The sequence below is a fragment of the Mustela putorius genome, unplaced genomic scaffold (assembly GCF_011764305.1).
Source record: "Mustela putorius furo isolate JIRA1106 unplaced genomic scaffold, ASM1176430v1.1 tig00003845_pilon_pilon_pilon, whole genome shotgun sequence".
NCBI classification, from domain to species: domain Eukaryota; kingdom Metazoa; phylum Chordata; class Mammalia; order Carnivora; family Mustelidae; genus Mustela; species Mustela putorius.
This window is the reverse complement of record NW_025421998.1, coordinates 75,473,676-75,494,663: the sequence shown is the minus strand read 5'-3', so window position 1 is coordinate 75,494,663 and position 20,988 is coordinate 75,473,676. Positions and strand designations below refer to the sequence as shown.

Genomic DNA, 20,988 nt, shown 5'->3' with positions numbered 1-20,988 from the left:
AAACAACATCAAAAATCCAGAAATTAATTAATTTCATCTCACTTCACATTAAAACTTAAATTTCATTATTTTTTAAAGATTTTTTTTTAATTTTATTTACTAGAGAGAGCACAAGCAGGGGGAGGGACAAAAGGAAAGAGAGAAGCAGACTCCGCACTGAATAGGAAGCCAGATGTAGAGCTCCATTCTAGAACACTAAGATCATAACTGAGCTGAAGACAGGTGCTTAACCTACTGAGCCACCTAGGCACACCTTAAATTTCATTAGAAATGACCAACTGCTAAGGAGCTGAGTTTTATATTTTTTCCTAACATGATGATGGGCTCTAGTAAGTGACCAAGTCTTTGTTCTTTTATGACCAGTGTGGCATATGTGTGAAAAAGATGATCAGCAGTAAAGATCCAATGAAGAGGATTTGCAAAGAAGTAGAAAATGCTTTTCCTCTCTTCAGAGCTTCATAGAGACATATTTGTATATCGGTTTTTAAATTCAAGTAAGATTAACATACAATATTATATTAGTTTCAGGTGTACGATATGTAATTCAACAGTGCTGTACATTTCTCAGTGCTCATCAAGATAATTATACTCTTAATTCTCTTTACTTCACCCATACTCCCACTACCTCTCCTTTGGCAACCACCACTTTGATCTCTGAATTTAAGATAATGTTTTTCTGTTTATCTCATTTCATTGTTGTTCATTTGTCTTAAATTCCACATCTGGGTGAAAACGTATGGAATTTGTCTTTCTCTGACTTCCTTATCTCATTTAGCATTCTGTTCTCTAGGTCTATCCATGTTGTTGCAAATGGCAAGATTTCATTCCTTTTTATGATTGAGTAATATTCTATTGTGTAAACACCACATCATCATCATTTTATATATATGTGTATATGTATATACATATATGTATATATATAGTTTTTATATTTTAAATTTATATTTATAAATTTAAATTTATAAATATACTTTATATTTATAAATTTATATTTATATTTATTTATTTATTTGACAGAGCTCACAAATAGGCAGAGAGGCAGGTAGAGACAGAGAGAGAAGGAAGAAGGCTTTCCGCCGAGCAGAGAGCCTGATGCGGGGCTCGATACAGGGCTCAGTTCCAGGATCCTGGGATCATAACCTGAGCCAAAGGTAAAGGGTTTAACCCAATGAGCCACTGAGGCACGCCTATGTTTATATTTTATATCTATTTTTCTATAATTTTTTTTTATTTATTAAAACTTGAAATGGTGATAGATGTTTCCATTTAAAAGAAGTTAATCTTGGAGTTCCTGGGTGGCTCAGTCATTAAGTGGCTGTCTTTGGCTCAGGTCATGATCCTAAGATCAAGCCTGGCATCAGGCTCCCTGCTCAGCAGGAAGCCTGCTTCTTTCTCTCCCATTCACCCGGCTTGTGTTCCCCCTCTCGCTGTGTCTCTCTCTGTCAGTTTAATAAATAAAATCTTTTAAGTAAAAAGAGAAGTTGTCTTTCTCTGCTTGACTTATTTTGCTAAGCATGATACGCTCTAGTTCCATCCATGTTGTCGCAAATGGCAAGATTTCATTTCTTTTGATGGCTGCATAGTATTCCATTGTGTATATATACCACATTTTCTTGAAAGACAACTATCATATGATCTCCCTGATATGAGGAAGTGGTGATGCAACATGGGGGCTTATGTGGGTACGAGAAGAATCAATGAAACAAGATGGGATTGGGAGGGAGACAAACCATAAGTGACTCTTAATCTCACAAAACAAACTGAGGGTTGCTGGGGGGAGGGGGTTTGGGAGAAGGGGGTGGGATTATGGACAATGGGGAGGGTATGTGCTTTGGTGAGTGCTGTGAAGTGTGTAAACCTGGTGATTCACAGACCTGTACCCCTGGGGATAAAAATATGTTTATAAAAAAAAAAAAAAGAAACAAACAAAAAAAAAAAAAGAGAAGTTAATCTTTTAATCCATTCCTTTTTTAAAATTGATCCTTTAATCAAGAATTTGTTGCTTTCTCATTCCAGAATCTAATTGATAATTTAATTCCCCTAAGAATACAGTGATTTGACACTGTCCCTTAAACCCCTTAACTATGTTGTTGTCAATTGTAGATCATGTTTGTGAGTATTTCCACTCCATAAATTGATAAACATTCGATCTCTGTGTATAATTTTATGGAAGTTGATAACTATCTTTATCTGTTTAGTTTTACTATTTCAACTTCTATGAAGTTGAAACAATATTAAATTACTAATATACTATTTGCTAATTATGAACTAGCTAATTACTTGAAATTACTATTTTTAATATTTTATTTCTTGGATTTCCTATTCCCTGGTTCCCTAATGACAAGAATTAATGGGTATGAACAAGTAATCAAACATTATCTGTGTTAAAGTATGAAGCAGAACATAGTTTCTGCTGCCATAAATATTCCTGTCCATATGGTAAAGGTACAATATTGGCACTGAAGCTTGCAAGTCCATCTGGACAGAACCTAATTTTCCTGGATAAGGCAAAGCTTTCTAAATCAAGCCATCTGTTTGTATGCCTTAAAAGAACCTGTAAATAAAATAAAGGCAATATGTGCTTGTGAAAAGAGAGATCAGAGTTAGCTTGACATTTATGTAGCACATTAGACAGCCAGTTTTGATCACCTATTGATTATTTTCAGATGTATTATTTCTGCTGCCTTAGACCAATCAGTAGATGTGCCTATGGCCTGTAAAGAACAACTAATGCATGTGTTAATCATCAATACTTAAAGCTCATTAAAGCTAGAAAGGACCCCAAATTTTTATCAGCCTGTTTCTTCTTGAAGAACTTCTCCTTAGTGCTTTTATCATTGCATTTTATAAACATTTTTCAGAAAATTTTAAAAGAGTGCATCTTAAGAAAGTATAAGGAATAGATATTAAATTACTCTGTAGAAAGATGTATTCGAAAAAGTTAAAACCTGCCTATTAGGAATTTACAGCATTATTTTTTATACAAAAATCAAATCTTCATTTATACTGCAAGTATAAAAGATCTCTTCTGGACATGCTATGCTAAATTTTTCTCATTCAAACAAAAATTTAATAAAAAAGCAATAAAACATCAAAGTACATCAGGTCTAAGGAATCAAGCTGTCACAGCACTTGATACATCCTGGATAGAAGGTTTTCCACAAGAAGCACATTTACCAAAGGAAGAACTAGACAACTTGTAGAATTGAAGATTGGTAAATGAATCCATATGAACAGTAATATAGGTTTCTTAAAACAGTGTAGTTGCCTATGGGAGCTTGGGAAAAAACATATCAAAAGTCAAGCTAAATTAGTTAACAAATTTTGTTTGGGTGGAAGTAAAGGAGGTGAGATTTCATGGGACCAGAAGTATTCTTAGAAATATATTACTAAGATATCTTCAGAATAGATTATAAATCTAAACATTAAAAAAAAAAGTACTTCTGTAAGAAGTTTAATGGAAATCTAAAGGAAAAAAAAAACTGTCAACAAACCACTGGTTGATATGCAATATTGCTAACTGCTGTATTTGCTTTAATAAATTCTAAGATGGCTCCCATGACTTTGCCCTTAGGTATTAATCCTGTCTTTATGTTACATGGAAAAGGTCATTTTGCTGACATAATTAAGGTTACTAACCAGTTGATCTTAAAACAGGGGGATAACCTGAATAGTTCTTTAAAAGCAGGAGTTTTCTCCAGCTAATAACAGAAAAGGAAGTCAGAGTCTGGCCTGAAAGAAAGTTGATGTGCAGTTTTTAAATTGGGTATGCATACTACAGCCCTGGAACTGTAGTTGGAATCTAGGAGATAAAAGTTGTATCCGGCCAACAGCTAGCAGAAAAATGGGGACCTCCGTCACCTAATTGCATCTAAATTCTGTCAACACTCTTATGATGGCCACAAATTTTTAATACGCTTTCTCCTTCTTTTGGTTCTGGTGGAGTATTTGGCTCTGTGGATGCTAAGTCCTCTAAAAGTGGCCTTCATGCAGAACACATTTTCTGTGTTGTTTATGTTTGTTGGGAGCAGGTAACTATACTCAGGAATAGTCATTTGTTCTAGAATAGTAACTGTGATGTCACTAGGCACACATTTATATATATAATTTATAATCACAGTGATGTGAAATAAATCAATCCTACATATATTTATGTGCATAAAACTATTATATTTAGGTATAATTAGTATTTCACACTCTTAGAGCACTTTTTACAAATATAAAATGTAATTTTTTTCTTAATTTATTAGTTTCTGAACATACATTATTAGTTGGTGTGGTAAATTTCCACAAAATGTGTACAATCATAATGACAAAAATACTCAAGTTCACAGACACATGGACACATACTTGTTCTAGATTGAATTCCTCAACATATGGGGTTCTCTCTCTATTTTTTTTTTAATTTATTTGACAGAAGGAGATCACAAGTAGGCAGAGAGGCAGGCAGAGAGAGAGAGAGGGAAGCAGGTTTCCTGCTGAACAGAGAGCCCAATGAGGGACTCCATCTCAGGACCCTGGGACCATGACCTGAGCCGAAGGCAGAGGCTTTAACCCACTGAGCCATCCAGGTGCCCCATATGGCGTTCTCTTGAATCTAAACCTTTCTTGCCAAGTTCTAGGTTCTGAGTTCACCTTTCCCAACTGTACATTTAGCTTCAGGCTGCTCCAATTCTTGGAATCCTGTGTTTATTCTCACTTTCCCTTAGACTAGGACTTGGGGATCTTTAAGAACTAGAAATTCTAAGAGATACATTACTGTCAAAGCACTACCAGATGTTGTGGTGTAATGGAAAAGGCAGAGGAGAATCCCAGGAGGGATCTTTGAGAAAGCTCTCCAAAAGTTAAGCGTTCCGAAAATCAAAATAGTTTTCAAGTAAAAAAGAAAAATTCTCAGATACACCAGATAGACAACAGAACATTAATCATAGGACAGAGGAGTTTTATTTTCTTGTAGAAACAAATCATATCTGTTTTCCTTTCTAGTCAGTGTCTATTTCATTTAATGAAATGAAGAAAAGTATTAGTGTTTTATAATCAGATAAAGGTAAATATTAGAGACTTTAAAAGCTTTCAAATACTTTGGATGGCACATGCCTGATATTTTCAGGATAAAGTGATAATCTGTAAAAATGTTCATTATATTACTGAAACAATAAAATAAGTGGAACACACAACAAGTACTTCTCTTTGGAAAATGCTTAAGTGTTTGGTGAATGGTAAATTTGAGGGGCAAGGTTATAATGATTATAAGCATGACAGTAAAGAGGAAATACTTCTGACATAAGTGAGTCTTAACACTATCATAGATTCAGAAAGTTTCAAAAATATGTAAAAGTTTTAGGTGATATGCTAAATATAATGCCAATATTATATAAATATGTCAATTTGTTATAACTATACAAATGTTATTTTAGCAATAACAGTAATTGTGGATGTGTATATTTTGTTAAGTATAGCATGGTGAAAAGAGGGGAGCAGAAAAGCAGGGTTTGAATTTGGTTTTTGAAAATAATGATTTTGCATCACTTTTAATGTTAAGTGTTTAATCTGCAAAATAGGCATAATGCTGACCTTGGTTTATTGGGAGGATTAAATTAAATGGAAAAATATTGAGGATAACAATTGATGTTTAAAATACAGAAAGATATAAAAAAATCAGAATCATACTGATTCTGTTAGTATGCTGACATACTGATCCAATCAGTATACACATTGTAATATTTGCTTTATTTGCTAGACTCCAATTTTATTAGAGTTTAATAATTGTTGATATATACAAGGTTTCTTAAATACCTAACCGCATTTTTTGTGATGTTAGAATACAAGTTATTCTAAAGGCTAGTTTGTAGTTTGGAGCTAAATCCCCGAATCAGATAAGAACAAAATTTCTTTGTTTTACTGAAAAGAGCTTAAATTAAGTCCAATTTATGCAAATACCAGTATATTTCTCTCACAACCAGTAATGCAGCTGTTGGAGAGTAACTTATCTTTGTCTACTGATTTTACATGAAAGGGCACAGAATGAGGCAACATCCCACCTCAAGGCTGGTCTAATTTAGTATAGATAGATGATAGATAGATATCTCCAATGCAAAGAAAAATCTTAGGTCTACTAATTATCACCATTGCTCATATAGCCTACAAAAATGGTATGATTCATTCCAAAGTGAAGGTCATTATACCATATGTCCTAAATCATTCTGACACAGAGTAAGTTTTCAAATTTAATTCTCTATGTTTTGATCTTTTATGTCATCAGCACTCATGACTATAGATGATTTATATAAAGTACGTGAGAAGACCTCCTGCCCTCAAGGGACACACAAAATATGTAGTAGAAATTGATATTTATTTTAAGCAAATAGATTAGGAAATCAGTGTTCTAGGCCATCATAGAAAATAGAGATTAAGATTGATTCCAGTAATCTCAGAAAACCTTCCTGGAAGAAGACTGATTAGAGTTTGATCTTAGAGAATGTCTACAATTAGATATGTAAAGAGGATTAGGAAGGCAATTTGAGGAAATGTGTGAGTGTAGTGAGAGACTATTGTGTTGAGGGCTGAGTTCTGAATTGTGTAACGGAACATTCCAACTGATGTACAGACTATGTTGGGTAGGAATAATGGTTAAGTGAACTGGAGGAAAAGACTTGGATATAGGCAGAGCTTTGAAAATGTAACTTTACAGGCTATAAGAATGAATTATAGAATTTTGAAATGTAAAATTACTTGATGAAAGCAATGCTTAGAATGTTATTCTAGTGGCATAGTTTTGAGTGGAAGGATACTAGAGGGAAGAATTTGGAAAATTATTGCCATAATCAAGACATAATTAGATGAGACTATAACTAGAGTAAAAAAAAATGAAAGTTGCATAAAAAGCAAAATATGAGATGAAGGAGGATATTTATATTAAGCATATGAAAAAATAAAGAAGAAGGTACAGAGAGTTTCAGTGATCTATTTACATGAGAGAATAAAAATGAAAGTCCCAATATACTATCTCCCAGAACAGGATTTTTTTTTTTCATTAACTAATAAAGTCTCTATGATGATATCATGGTGGTGGAAAAATCTCATTCAAATTCTTTATTTTGTTATTTGTTGTCATTAATACTACTTCTCTCTTCTTCATTCAATCTGTCTTATTTTTCATCCTGAAATGTTAAGAAAGCTTTACTAAATGTGCTACTGAGTCACAGGTAATTCTGATCATAATCAGAACTTTTTTAGCAATCTCAAATCTTAGTAGTTCTTCCCCATATAGGCCTGTCAGCTGAATCATTATATTTTGCTATCACTTCCTTTAACATTCTCTTGCTCTTCTCTCCTCCTGAAACATCCTTTCCCATTGACCTCTTGGATACCCCATGATACACTAACTCTTGCTTGCCCCTCAAGATTCAGTGATGATTCGTTTACCTTGTAGAAGTTTTCCTGACCCCATTAGATTGAGCTAGAGTCCCATTTTCCCATAGTATCCTCTTACCGTCTTTTGTAACAAATATCATACTTATGCTTTTATGGACTAGATACTCTAAATTCCATAAGGCAAGATTGTATATGTCTTATCTACCACTATTCCCAGCACCTGACATAATACTAGTATCCACAGGTATGAAGTAAGTATTTATTGAATGAAAAATGGCCTAAAGGAATTAAGATGATGTCTTGCTATTAGGTTGTCAGCATTCTCTACCTGATCTTTGATAATCAGGGCATTCTTTCTAAGTGCTCACAAGGCATACCTCCAGTGTATCTGCAGTGGAGTTAGTGGCTTTATATTTTGTGCCCCACAGCAACTTGCTCTATTGCACCTACATTGCTAAGTACAGTGTTTGGTAACTCTCCATTTACATTATGTGTACAGGGCACTTCCCTGAAAAATCAGCCTTTTGTCTAGTAATAATAGTGGGGGCATCTGCCACTGACCAGCTGGTTAATGATGTTACCTCACTAAACATGGTTTCTCAAATGTAAAATGGGAATAATAATATGCACTTTCTAGGATTTTAGTAGAGGTTGTGTATTTCAAATGAAATGAGACATATGATATGAATATGTACAGTATATATCCTGCCAGGTAGTAAGTTTTTAATACATCTGTTTCTTTCTTTTTTTTCTTATATCTTTCCATCTTGTTTTTCTCCTTCGTGTCTTCCCTCTTTCCTTTTTCATTTGTTTTAAAAATATAAATTCAAGGAATGCTATTTAATTTTCTTTTGTGCCACTAACAGGGAAGCATAGTAGTTGCAACATAGTAGTTTTTTTGATAAATAGGATGAAAAAAATGAGTAAATGAAATGACAGATCAACTATCAAGTTACTTATGCTCATTTTGAAAGTTAAAATCTGTATAGTGATGCTCTATTCTAAACAAAACTCTTAAATGTATGGGCAATTGCCAGAAAAGGGGTGGGAGAACCTGTTACCCTTAAATACCATACACCCTCTCATCTGCTTGAGTCTTAAGGATATGATAAATTCAATAATCATAGAACTGTAGAGAAAATATTTTCATGTTTCTGAAAAGGCAGGGCTTTCTCAGCAAAGGAATTTGGGATGTATGCTAAAAGGACAAGTCTCAGAAGTTAAAAGGTGATTAGATGACCCTGAGAACTCCAGAAAGGTCTACCTTCCTGGAGGCATGTATTTACATTTCATTGGGGAAAAAACTGAACTGGGTAACATGTTAAGAGTTGTAAACTCAGAAATACTTGTATTTTCTCTTCCCCAGAGATGTTTATTTATATTACATAGATTAAGAATCTAGGGGTTTTCTTTTCCCAAAGATAATTTGTTTAGATAGGTTCCTTTCTCTCTCTCAGGAGAGGAAGGTGGCAGTTGGACATCCAGTATATGAACTTCCAGTTTCTTAATTTCAGGGTTCCGCTCTCATTGTGTTAGAAAACCCCCTTTTGGCACATACAGGACTATCTATCTGACTTATCACATCATCCCAGAAGGGGGAAGAATTGGGGCATAGTTATTGCCTATTCAAAAATTTTGTGCTTGCATGCAGGATTATATAAACAAATAATGATATTTTAAAATTACCAATCATTTATTTGAATCAGACTACATGGCATTGAATATATATATATAGAAAATAGCATAAAGCCATAGGAAGACATGATACCATAGTAGCAATGGGTTTCCAGTCCTTTCCTTGGGAAAGATTTATTTGTTTATTTTTTTTTTTATTTTGAGGCCAACAATGAGAACGCTTGGCCTGTAAATAAAGAAGAGGCACCCAAGAAGGAAGGTAGAGGATGTAGGGACACAGAAAGGAAGTGGGGTAAACCTGGCTAACATCACAGGGATGAAGGTGCTGTGACCAAGAGTGACATATCATAGGAAAATGGTCCATGGAGTGGTCCAGGTCTGAAGAACAGGGTTCAGACTGCCAACGAGCAGCTGTGGGAGGAGGGCAGACAGTCTCTCAGCTTCAGTTTTCTCATATGAAAGATGAGGGGCTTGGACTAGATGTTTTTAGAGTCATTTTTAAATTCCTGTCCACAAAGTAGCCATAAAATAAGGCTCCCTGGTCTCTGTTCTGAGATCTTGATTTTTACAAATCCTAAGATCTTTATTTTTCACCCAGCTCTCCGGGTGATTCTTTTTTTTTTTTTTTTTTTTTTTTTTTTTTTTTAAGATTTTATTTATTTGAGAGAGAGAAAATGAGAGAGAGAGCATGAGAGGAGAGAGGACAGTGGGAGAAACAGACTCTCTGGCAATCAGAGAGCCTTGTGTGGGACTGGATCCCAGACTCCAGGATCATGACCTGAGCAGAAGGCAGTTGCTTAACCAACTGAGCCACCCAGGAGCCCCTCTCTGGGTATTCTGATGTGAAGCTAAGATTTGGAATCACTACTGTTGCTGGTAGTATGACTATTTAGGTTGCATGACTTGTCCTCTGGCTTTTTTTTTTTTTTTTTTTTTTTTTCAGGAAAAGTAGTGAACATATCTTCTGTTTCTGCTCAATTATGAAACATCAATTGTAGCACTTTCCTGATGCATGATACTTCTCAGAACTAAGTAAATTTTGTCTCCCCACTGCCTCTATTAATTATACTTGATAGTTTTGTCACTGACATAGTTTATGTAGGTGGAACAGCTCAGCAAAAAGGAGATGCTTTATTAAAAGTCCTTGCAGCCCTCTCTTACAGGGGTGAATGATGGATGTCAGACTCAGAGATCTGGAAAATTCCTGCATCAGACATTGTGATTTCTGCTTAAATCCCTTAAGCAAAAGGGTTTTCCCTTTGGTCTGCCTTTGACCTCTTTCTCAAATTCTGTACCTTAAAAGAAAAGAAAAAAAGAGAGAGAGAATAGCAGAGCTTTCTGGGGATATATCAAAGTATACCAGTAAAAGAAACATGTGTTGAAATACTAAGAAACCAAAATAAAATTCAGGAGAGTCTGAAAAGTAAACAGGTGCTTATAGACCAGGGGCTAAAAAGTATGAGCCTCAATCCAAATCTGGGCCACTGCCTATTTTTATAAATATAGTTTTATTGGAACACTGCTGCACCAATATGTTTACATAGTTTCTATAGATGCTTTCATATTACAGCAGAAGAGCTGAGTAGTTAAAATAGAGCAATAGTAACAATGTGGCCTGCAAAACCTAAAACAGGTACTATCCAACCCTTTGCTTCTAACATATGTTTGTTTCACAGGAAATCCGTGAATAACGTATATCCCATAGTTGTATCAGAACTACTTGTCCTTTCTTAATTTAGTAGCAGAGAGAGTAAGACTGAAGTGCAGATAAGAAAGGGTGCCATTAGTAAAAATACCTGAATTACAGGGCACCTGGGTGGCTAAGTGAGTTAAAGCTTCTGCTTCAGCTCAGGTCATAATCCCAGGTTCTGGGATCAAGCCCCGAAAGGGGCTCTCTGCTCAGCAAGGAGCCTGCTTCCTCCTCTCTCTCTGCCTGCTTCTCTGCCTACTTGTGATCTCTGTCTGTCAAATACATAAATTAAAAAAAAAATCTAAAAAAAAAATACCTGAATTACAAATAATAATCATAGACTAAATGGATATTTAATGAACAAAGTCACAGGAAGAAATGGATGAGCTACAGTGAAAACTCAGTATTCTTAGACATTTGCAACTGTCAAAAATTATCCCCCAAAAGGCAATTAATTGGAACTTTTTCCAACGAATGAGAAGTATTCAAATATTTGCTGGATGATAGTCTCAGAAAATAAACAAAGACAAACCTCCTGGGAAGCTAGTAGATTGTTTATAACAAAATGCCAAATTATCAGGAAAGCTACACAGTGTCCTAAATCAATAGTAAATTTGTGTTTCTGTTATAGTTTTTTATTACTCAGTAGAATAGAAATGGTGATTTATTTGGTAACACCAACATCATCCTGCATATTTTCTGATGAGATTTTCTACTGATTGTGTGAGAGCTGTTTAGAAAGAAAGCCTTGTCACCATTTTGTTAAACATTTTTTATTAGCCTGTACATTTCAAGATATATTTGTACAATTCCTGGAAATGCTGGGTTTCATTCTTTTTCAGTTTCAAGAAGACATAAAGTATCTCTCCCTGATGTTGGATCCTAACAATCCCCAAACACACAGTCTTTAAAATCAATCCCACTTCATTCATTTTTCAATATTAGAGCAAACAAGGGATACAGAATGTTCCACCTGCTTTGAGACTATAGATTATGATATAAAATGTGCTGATGTAATCAACTTAAATTCAAATTAACCACTGCATGAGAGATCTCCCCACATGCTGTGTACTTAACTTGATGGTACTGGTTTTATCTTCGGTGACTGCACAGTTCTGCTCAGGCAAGTGAGCACAAAAAAGGAAACACTGGGTAAAGGAAAACAATAGGAAACAATTGACTATGCCAAAAGAATAAGCAAATTATAAGACAAATAAATTAATTAATGGGATTAAAATTGTGGAATGCTTTTTGTTTAAAAATTGTGCAAACTTGTTTGCTCTCAAGAAGATCCAATTTATCCTTTCTACAGAGCCTATGGTTCCAGTTGTGTTTAGGCCAGCAGCCAATATTTATCCTAGCCTGGATGCCTTCCTTGCCCATAGGCAGCTGCTACCTGAGGCAATTAGTATCTTCAGCTGGGCAACTTGGGCAACACCCAGGCAAGATACAGGACTGGCTTTGGCCTTACTGGAATTTATTGAAAAGTCTTTACATGACCCAAAGTACTCTTTAATGCTGTGTGGGTGGGGATCTTGTTGCTGGCTTCTGATGATCACTTTTCTCCTATGTCTTTCTTGGCTTTTAAGTGATGTCATGCCCTTTTGAGCCCTTATTGTGTGCCTTGCTCTCTGTTCTAATGATTGATCACTGGTAATACTATCACATAATCTATAACCTATTCCTTGTCTGAATTTCTCTGTCAGTGGATGCCTTTCAGAAAACAAAGAAACAAACAAATATACAAATGAGAAAATACACAAGCTTTTATAAAAAATACTAATTTTATTATCATCATTACTCATTAGGGTCTCTTATTTCTGTGTGTACTACATGAACACTTAAGCTTTTGAGTAGCTATAGTGCCTAGTTCTTAAGGACTGAGAGGAAGTAGTAAAAGCAACTGTTCTGTGGTCCATTCACTTTTTGGTAAGGGGAAACAAGGAAGAATTGAAGATTACCTGAAATCTCTGTCAACTCAATTCCAAGTAATGATACTTCCCAAGAAGAGTAGTCTGTATTTCTAATGTATCTAGCAATATTTCCCTGATTAGAGATTACCTATAGTAAACAGAACCCAAAACTGTGAAGCATAGTGCCCTGGAAAAAGTCCAGTAGTTGATCATTTAAATGTTCCTCACTGTACAAGATGCTTTTAGGAATCTCACCTAGAAACACTTTCTGGAGCAAAGTGTTTAGGTCCAATAAGGGGAAAATCGAGGGAGAAACCTTGGTCATCCCTCTGCTTCACTGGAGACTTTGATTGCCTATAGCTTTGATTTTATTTAGTAAAGCTTAGTATTATTTAGTAGTCACTGGGTATTATCTCTAATTTGACAGTTCAACCCTGTGTGTTAGCTTAGAATTGTGGTTCTTATGTGAAACTGTATTTGAATCCCTGTTCTCTGAATATTACCTGTGTCAGTTTGGACACATTACCTAGTTTTAATCCTTCAGTCATTTAGTTCCTCTACCCTTAAAATGGTCATTATGAATATAATTTTCTATTTGAATTTTCTATTTTGAATTAATTGATATAAACCTAAAACAGTGGTTTAGTCATAGCATTTTTAAGACTTAGCAAAGGAGGTTCTAATACTATCTAATATGAGTTCTTCACGAATTATGTTCCAGACAGTCTTAAGCATTTTAAAAGAATTATTTCTTTTCTAATAACTCTCTGAGATGTAGAGAGCAGTATATGAGAATGGAAAGGGGGCTGAGACTGAAGTTTCCTTTCATATGTATTACCAACCCGTATATTTAATCTGTAATAAAATTTAATTGCATATGATTTCCCTCTTCCAAAGCAACCTCTAGAATTCTGCTACTCAAAATAGTCTATAGCATCTGTCTTCTGAGTCCCACCAGAGACCTATAGTATCAAAATACGCATTTTAACAAGATTTCTGTGTAATATTAAAATATAGATCTTTTTAAATGCTAGAGAAATCATTGATAAGATTTTAAAGGAGGTTTAATCTCATGTTTGAAAAGCATAAATTAAAATAGTCAACCAATACAAAGCCAAGAAGCAAAGAAAGAAATATGAACAAAAACATTTGAAACAAATAAATTATTAGAAATACAAATCATACCTGATTAAAAGAAAGTAAGGCTCATCTGTATGCTGCCTATAAATAACCATTTTAAAGATGAAGACCCCGCTGCCCGGGCTCCCGCCCTCGGCTGCTGCCCACGGGGCCGTGCTGCTTAGCCACTGGGACCCCACACTCAGCTCCAACTGGGACGGCGAACGAACCGCGCCGCAGTGTCTACTTCGGATCAAGCGGGATATCATGTCCATTTATAAGGAGCCTCCTCCAGGAATGTTCGTTGTACCTGATACTGTTGACATGACTAAGATTCATGCATTGATCACAGGCCCATTTGACACCCCTTATGAAGGGGGTTTCTTCCTGTTCGTGTTTCGGTGTCCGCCCGACTATCCCATCCACCCGTCTCGGGTCAAACTGATGACAACGGGCAATAACACAGTGAGGTTTAACCCCAACTTCTACCGCAATGGGAAAGTCTGCTTGAGTATTCTAGGTACGTGGGCTGGCCCCGCCTGGAGCCCAGCCCAGAGCATCTCCTCCGTGTTGATCTCCATCCAGTCCCTAATGACTGAGAACCCCTATCACAATGAGCCTGGCTTTGAGCAGGAGAGACATCCAGGAGACAGCAAAAATTACAATGAATGTATCCGGCATGAGACCATCAGAGTGGCAGTCTGTGACATGATGGAGGAAAGTGTCCCTGCCCTGAGCCCTTACGAGGGGTGATGGAGAAGTCCTTCCTGGAGTATTACGACTTCTATGAGGTGGCTTGCAAAGATCGCCTGCACCTTCAAGGCCAGACAATGCAGGACCCTTTTGGAGAGAAGCGTGGCCACTTTGACTACCAGTCCCTCTTGATGCGCCTGGGACTGATTCGTCAGAAAGTGCTGGAGAGGCTCCATAATGAGAATGCCGAAATGGACTCTGATAGCAGTTCGTCTGGGACAGAGACAGACCTGCACGGGAGCCTGAGGGTTTAGACCCTGCTCCCTTCTCCCCTCCCCCCACTCAAGGGTCCCAGCAACGTCCCTCCCTCCCCCCCACCCCAGGGATGGAGAGGCACTGTGTATCTCCCTCCAAACGTGACGTCATCCTGCAAGATGGCAAGAACCAAGCCAGCTCGGATCCCAGGGTGTGGGAGTGGGGAGGCTGTTCCTGACCTGACCTCCCTGGCTCTCAAGCATCCGGGGCTATGTTCATCCCATAGCAGGGGCCAAGGTACCGACGCAGGAGCACCCAGGGTGAGGGCCTCTGGCAAACACAAGCGGCCGACACACCTCTCCGCGGGGCCAGCTCCTCAGGGGGAGGCGGGAGACAGAAACTGTAATTCCAAGAGGGAGCGTGGATATCTGGAAGGGATATCTGGAAGGGAGCTTTGGGTGGGGACTGTGACACTTAAGCAGTCTGGGTGGTTGTCTGTCTGTCTGCAGTCTTGAAGCAGGGCTTCCCGATGCCCTTTTCCTCCCTGCCTCTCTTCTCCCAATACTTCCCATGGGCCAGCATAATTTTGTTTTTCCTAATTTATAGTCACTGTTCTAGACAGACCAAAGAGAAGGAACAGTGGTGGAGTCTAGGCTGCTGATCAGTGAGCTTTACCTAGCACCTGAGCACCTTTCTCCTCTGCCCGCCCCCATTTCCTCGCCCATTTCCAGATTTAAGACAGAAGGTAAATGTGACTGGGATGGAACTGAGGTCCTGGTAGAGCCTGCACAGGCACCATGAGAAGCTGATTTTGTTCCCGTAATCACTGATTTGAAAAGTTCCCAACGCAGCCAGCTGCTGTTTGTGGGGTACTAGAGCCACTACATAGAATAGTCTTTTACAGATGTTCCTAAATGCTACCCACGATGAGGGTATTTCCCCTGGGGGTGGGGTGCAGTGGGGAGACTGATGCTAGTCCTCTTGTGTTCTGTTTGGCTGACCTTGTGTATTTTCACCCTGGCCTCTAGTTACCCCCCCAACCTCCCTCCCACTTCAATGCCCAGGGACTTGTGGGGAGCAAGGGTCGCCAATGGCAGAGGGGCTGGAGCTGGGACTTGTGGGCCCCGCTGCTTCTCTTGCCTCTCCACCTCCCGTCCTTCCCAGCTGCTCTGTCACTGGCTCTGATGGCTGTTTGCCTGGCTGTGTTGCTTCTCTGTCTGTATCTAGCTGCAGTGATTCTTTAGCTGGTTGGCTCAGAAGAATGTGTGTTAGGCGCCCTGTGGTACTGGGCACTGAGAAACTCCAGCCTTCCCCTTTTTGGTGTGTTCTCCCCATACTTTCCAGATTCTTACTGTTAGGGCTCCCAGGGGGTGTTGGTGATCCGTGTGACGCAGGGCCTCAGTCAGTATCCAGCCGCGTGTATGGGAGAGGATGACTTGGGCCTGCCCTGCCCGCTGCTGTGGAGGCTTCTGCCTGCGGGTCATGGGACTTCCGGGGAGTTCGGAAGGGGTTGGGCACGAAGGAGAATGTCCAGATTGGGAGGGCAGGAAGCAAAGAAACTGGACAGGAAGTGGGCTTGGGGAACGGAAGTTTATCTCGGATACCTAAGGCTGGGTCTCTTAACAAGGAGACTTAAAGAGGGACCCCGTTGCCAATTTCCCTCTTCCATTCCCAGAGCAAGTACAGGGCTTAGCAGAAGGCCCTTGGCCTGTTGGTCCAGTGGTTGTCTGTCATCCATTTAAGTGCTCCCACTTTCAAGTGACAATCCTCTCCTTGGCCCTGCCGTGGGCAGAGCATGTCTGGCATACCAGCCTGACTTTTATGCCCTAATCTTGAGTTGAGGAAATATATGCACAGGAGTCAAAAGAGATGTCTTTATATCTGACTGTACATAAATGAAGTTTTTTTTTTTCTTTTTGGTACAATAAAGTTTGTTTTGGCAGAAGGAGAAAAAAAAAAAAAGATGAAGACCAAAAGTAGTTTAACATAAATGCATAGAAAAAATAGCATGCATTCATCCATCAGCAGAAATTTGGAGGGTCAGGCCAACTTCTGAATAAGGGATATTACCAGATACTTTTTAGAAAGGAGCATAATAATGATGATAAGGTTATTTTACTACAAAGACATAGCAATCCTAAATACTTATATTCCTAGCAAAGACTTGAAAATACGAAAAATACAAAAAGGACAAACTGATAGTACTGAAATAAGTTGGAACATTAACACTCCTCTCTCCACAAACAATAAAATGTAGTCATAAAATCAGTAAGAATAGGGCTTCTAGGTCACACAGTTGAGTAAACATCTGACTCTTGGTTTCAGCTCAGGTGGTGGCCTCACAGTCATGATCCAGCCCAGCTTTGGGCTCTGACCTCAGCATGTAGTCTGCTTAAGACTCTCTCTACCTCTCCAACTACCCCTCCCCTGCTCTCACTCACTCTCTTTGTCTGTCTCTCTCAGGAAGAGGGAGTACCAAACTATCAATATATTGACATTTTAGTGAAACTCCTCTCCAAAACAGAAAATATATTTTTTTCTACAAGCATACATAGAATATTTACCAAAATTAATCATGTTCTACTCATTAAGGCACACCTCAACAAATTTAAGACCTGAAATACAAAATGTCTACTCTGAAAAAATAAATTAAGCTAGTAACTAATAATTGAATTTCTGCCAATAAATGAAATATATTTGCAAAGTACCCAAGTACCAAACAAATAAGCAATACATGTCTACATTCTACATAAACCTGTGTGTTAGAGATGTCACAAAGGAAATTACAAAATAATTTAAATGGGATGAAAGTGAAAGTATAACACATCAAAATCTGTGGAACACAATAAGTGCTTAGGTGGAAATGTAGAACATGACATATATTAGAAAAGAAGAAATGACAAATCAGCTCAATATTTCTATCATAAATATTAGTGAAATATTAAATAATATTAAATATTAGTGAAAATTTAACACAAAGTACACAGAAGGAAAGAATAAGAGAGCAGACAAAAGAAATTAAAAACAATAGCAAAAGAGAAAATGAAAGCAAATTTGATTCTTTGAAAGGATTAATGAAATGTATAAATTTCTGATCAGTCTGATCAAGAAAAAAGGAACAAAAACAAGTTGCAAATACCAAGACTCAAAAAGTGGACATCACTACAGATCCTACATTAATTAGTAGAATGACAAGAAAATAATGTTATCAACTTTGTTCCAATAAAATTGGCAATTGAAATAAGCAAATGCTTTGAAAAACAAATTATAAAATTCAATCAAGAACAAATTGTGGAGGCCAAGAAAAACAAGGCTGTACCCACCTTGAATCTAGCCCAATTTCCAGAGACAAATAACTCAGTTCCTTAAGCCCTAATGTCACCCTCCCCTCCATAAACAAAACTGAAGGAGGCTGAGGTAGAAGGAAAAGTAAATAAAGTTAAATTTCTTCTAAGCCCAAATCTCACTAACAAGGATGCTTGATAGCAAGAATGTGACATTCCACCAGGAAACTCCCAATTGTCTTCATGCTAGTGCCTTATTAAAGGGAAAAATGGCCTTGGCTTGATAGTAACCAGACCTTCAATATCCTGACAGTCTTCTTTACCCTGATAGCCCTTCTGAACACTCCCTTTGTCCTCATCCACCGCTGAGTCCACCCCTACTCTGCTTTTAAAAACTCTGACTGTAATCTGGCTCGGGGTCCAAGTCCCTATTCTGCTGTGTCGGGTATACTTGGGCCCAAGCTTAAGCTTGTCAAATAAACCCTCATGTGATTGCATTGGTGCTTGGCTCCTTGGTCTCTCAGACATGAAAACTTGGGCACAACACAAATAATCTTAAAATCATATTTTTAATAAAGTTAATTTGTATTTAAAAGTTTTCCAATGAAGAATAATCCAGGCAGAGATGGGTTTTTGGAAAGTTCTATGAATCACTGAAAGGAAAAAACACTGATCCAACACAAACTCCTCCAGAAGGTGAAGGAAAGGGAATATACTTCATTTTATTAGCCTAACATTACTTTGATTCCAAAATCAGACAAATACATTGCAATAAAAGAAATAATAGGTAAACATCCCTTTTGAAGTTAGATGTTAAAATTCACAATGAAATATTCAGAAATTGAATCCAACCATATTTCAACAAGATAATACATCCTAGTCATTTGAAGTTTTCCCCAGAAATGAAAGGCTGGTTCTAAATTTGAAAACCAATTAATGTGTTTCACTGTATTTACAAACCAAGGAGGAGAAATGTTGGAGGCCACGATAAGGCTTGAGACAAGGACCAAACGAGGCCCTGACTTGTGTCTCCCTTTAAGTCCAAATACCTTAATAAAGGGTTATGGACAGGAAAGGTTGAGTAGCACTGAGAAAGGGTCTGTGCTATGTGTCGTGTGCTCACCTCCATGACTTCCCACACTTTCCCCAAACAGAAGGAAACAATGTGGTCAGGGTCATGAATTCTTAGTTGGTCCTTGTTGTTCCTGTACTTCCCATAACCCACTCCCTGGTTGATTGTAACTTCTTGTATCAATAGTAGCTAATGGCATTAGCCACGACTACCTGGCATCACGAGATTTGTTTATAGTTAATGTAAACTTATAGGAACTTGCGGTTATCTGACTAGATACTGATGTATTACTCCTATTGTGGTCTGCCTTATAAATGCTTGTAAGATGTGGAATAAAATCAGCACTGTTGGACATCCTCCTCAGTGCTCTTCCTGCCCCCATCTCTTTGTCTCTTAATTTCTTTTCACCATCCTCTTACCTTCACATTCCTGGTCAATTTGTTGTGCCGGCCACGACAGAGAAATCATATGAACATTTTAATAGATACAGAAAAAAACTTTTGAAAAAATTCAAACTCATTTTCAAGAGAAGGAAAATTCAACCTGATAAGAACATTTCCAGTAAAACTATAGCTAACATCATTTTTACTAATGAAATCCTATATAATTCACAAAAGTGCTTTTATAACTAATAAATGAGTTTAACAATGTTACAAGTTATGAAGTCAATATATAAAAATGATTTACTAAAGAATAACATTTAAAAATAGATAATTATTGTTAAAACTGGCAATCCTCAGTGGAATATTAGACATAAGAGAACTTGAGTAAGAGAGAAGTTTCTGTGAACATCATTGCAAACCCTAGTTAAAATTTGTATGACTTACTTGAGAAATGGAACATAAAAATGACTTTAATTAACACAAGCATTAACACTGTGCCAACCACAGCATACATGCTAATGACTAAAACAAATAATGGTAGCAGCAATAATAATAATAGTTTAGACTTCATGTAGGTTTGACTAATAACTTCTTCTCCAGATATAAAATTCCATCACTATTTCAGGAATATAGAATTTCATTTTAGGAATGCATTGTGGTACCTACCTTTTTTAAAAACTAATTGATGAGCCACAATTCTACTATTAAGGGATTGACATCATGCCTTTTATTTATAATATATATCTTGTTTGCTTGTTATTATGAGTGTTAGGCATTTATATAAATGACCTCAGAAGCTTTGTCCCTTATCATCAATACACATTTTTAATTTCTTTATTCAATATGTTTATTTTCAGTATTTTAATATATTAATTGAGCCTTTCTAATAATGCCATATTTGTAGTAGACTGCCAATGAAAGCATTCATAGTTAATTCAAACTGATTAAAAATAAGGTTTGGGTACAATGATTATAGTTATCAGGAATTACATTTTATACATGATTTTAGTTATCCATGAAATTTTATAAAAGACATTAACATCTCATAAATTTTTGAAAACTATTTTGAGGTCTCCAGATTTTTCCAAATCCCCATTTTGGAGTTCCAATAGCATTTTTCAAGTTCTTCTCTGGCAAATTCATATTAATAGTTGAAAATAAAAGCAAAGATAGAATGAAAATTTTTTACAAAATGAGAAGTATCATCGACTCTAGTAAAAGCTCTTACTTGATTTATTCTGTAATTAATGTAAACATATTTGTAGCTTAAGATGTTCTATATTTTTTTAAATTTTAATTCCAATTGGTTAACATATAGAAACATACTAGTTTCAGGTGTACAATATAGTGACTCAGCACCTCCATACATCACCAGTGCTCATCACAAGTGAAATCCTTATTCACCATCACCTATTTCACCCATCCCCCACCCACCTCCTATATGGTAACATCAGTGTGTTCTCTCTAGTTAAGAGTCTGTTTTGTGGCTTCTCTCTCTCTCTTTTTCCTTTGTTTTCTTTCTTTAAACGAGTGAAATCTCTTTCTTTCTTTAATATGAGTGGAATCATAT

General features: G+C 36.9%; 1 protein-coding gene and 1 long non-coding RNA gene across 3 annotated transcripts in view; both read left to right on the top strand.

Annotated features, from left to right (window-relative positions):
- LOC101670770 overlaps nucleotides 1–20,988 on the top strand; it is an 86,765-nt gene that overhangs the window by 57,073 nt on the left and 8,704 nt on the right. The window lies entirely within an intron of this gene.
- LOC101683119 (ubiquitin-conjugating enzyme E2 Z-like) lies at nucleotides 13,879–15,096 on the top strand. Its single transcript, XM_045062914.1, is given in 2 exon segments — nucleotides 13,879–14,443; nucleotides 14,446–15,096. Coding segments are annotated over 2 exon segments (738 nt in total). The 5' UTR covers nucleotides 13,879–13,998; the 3' UTR covers nucleotides 14,739–15,096.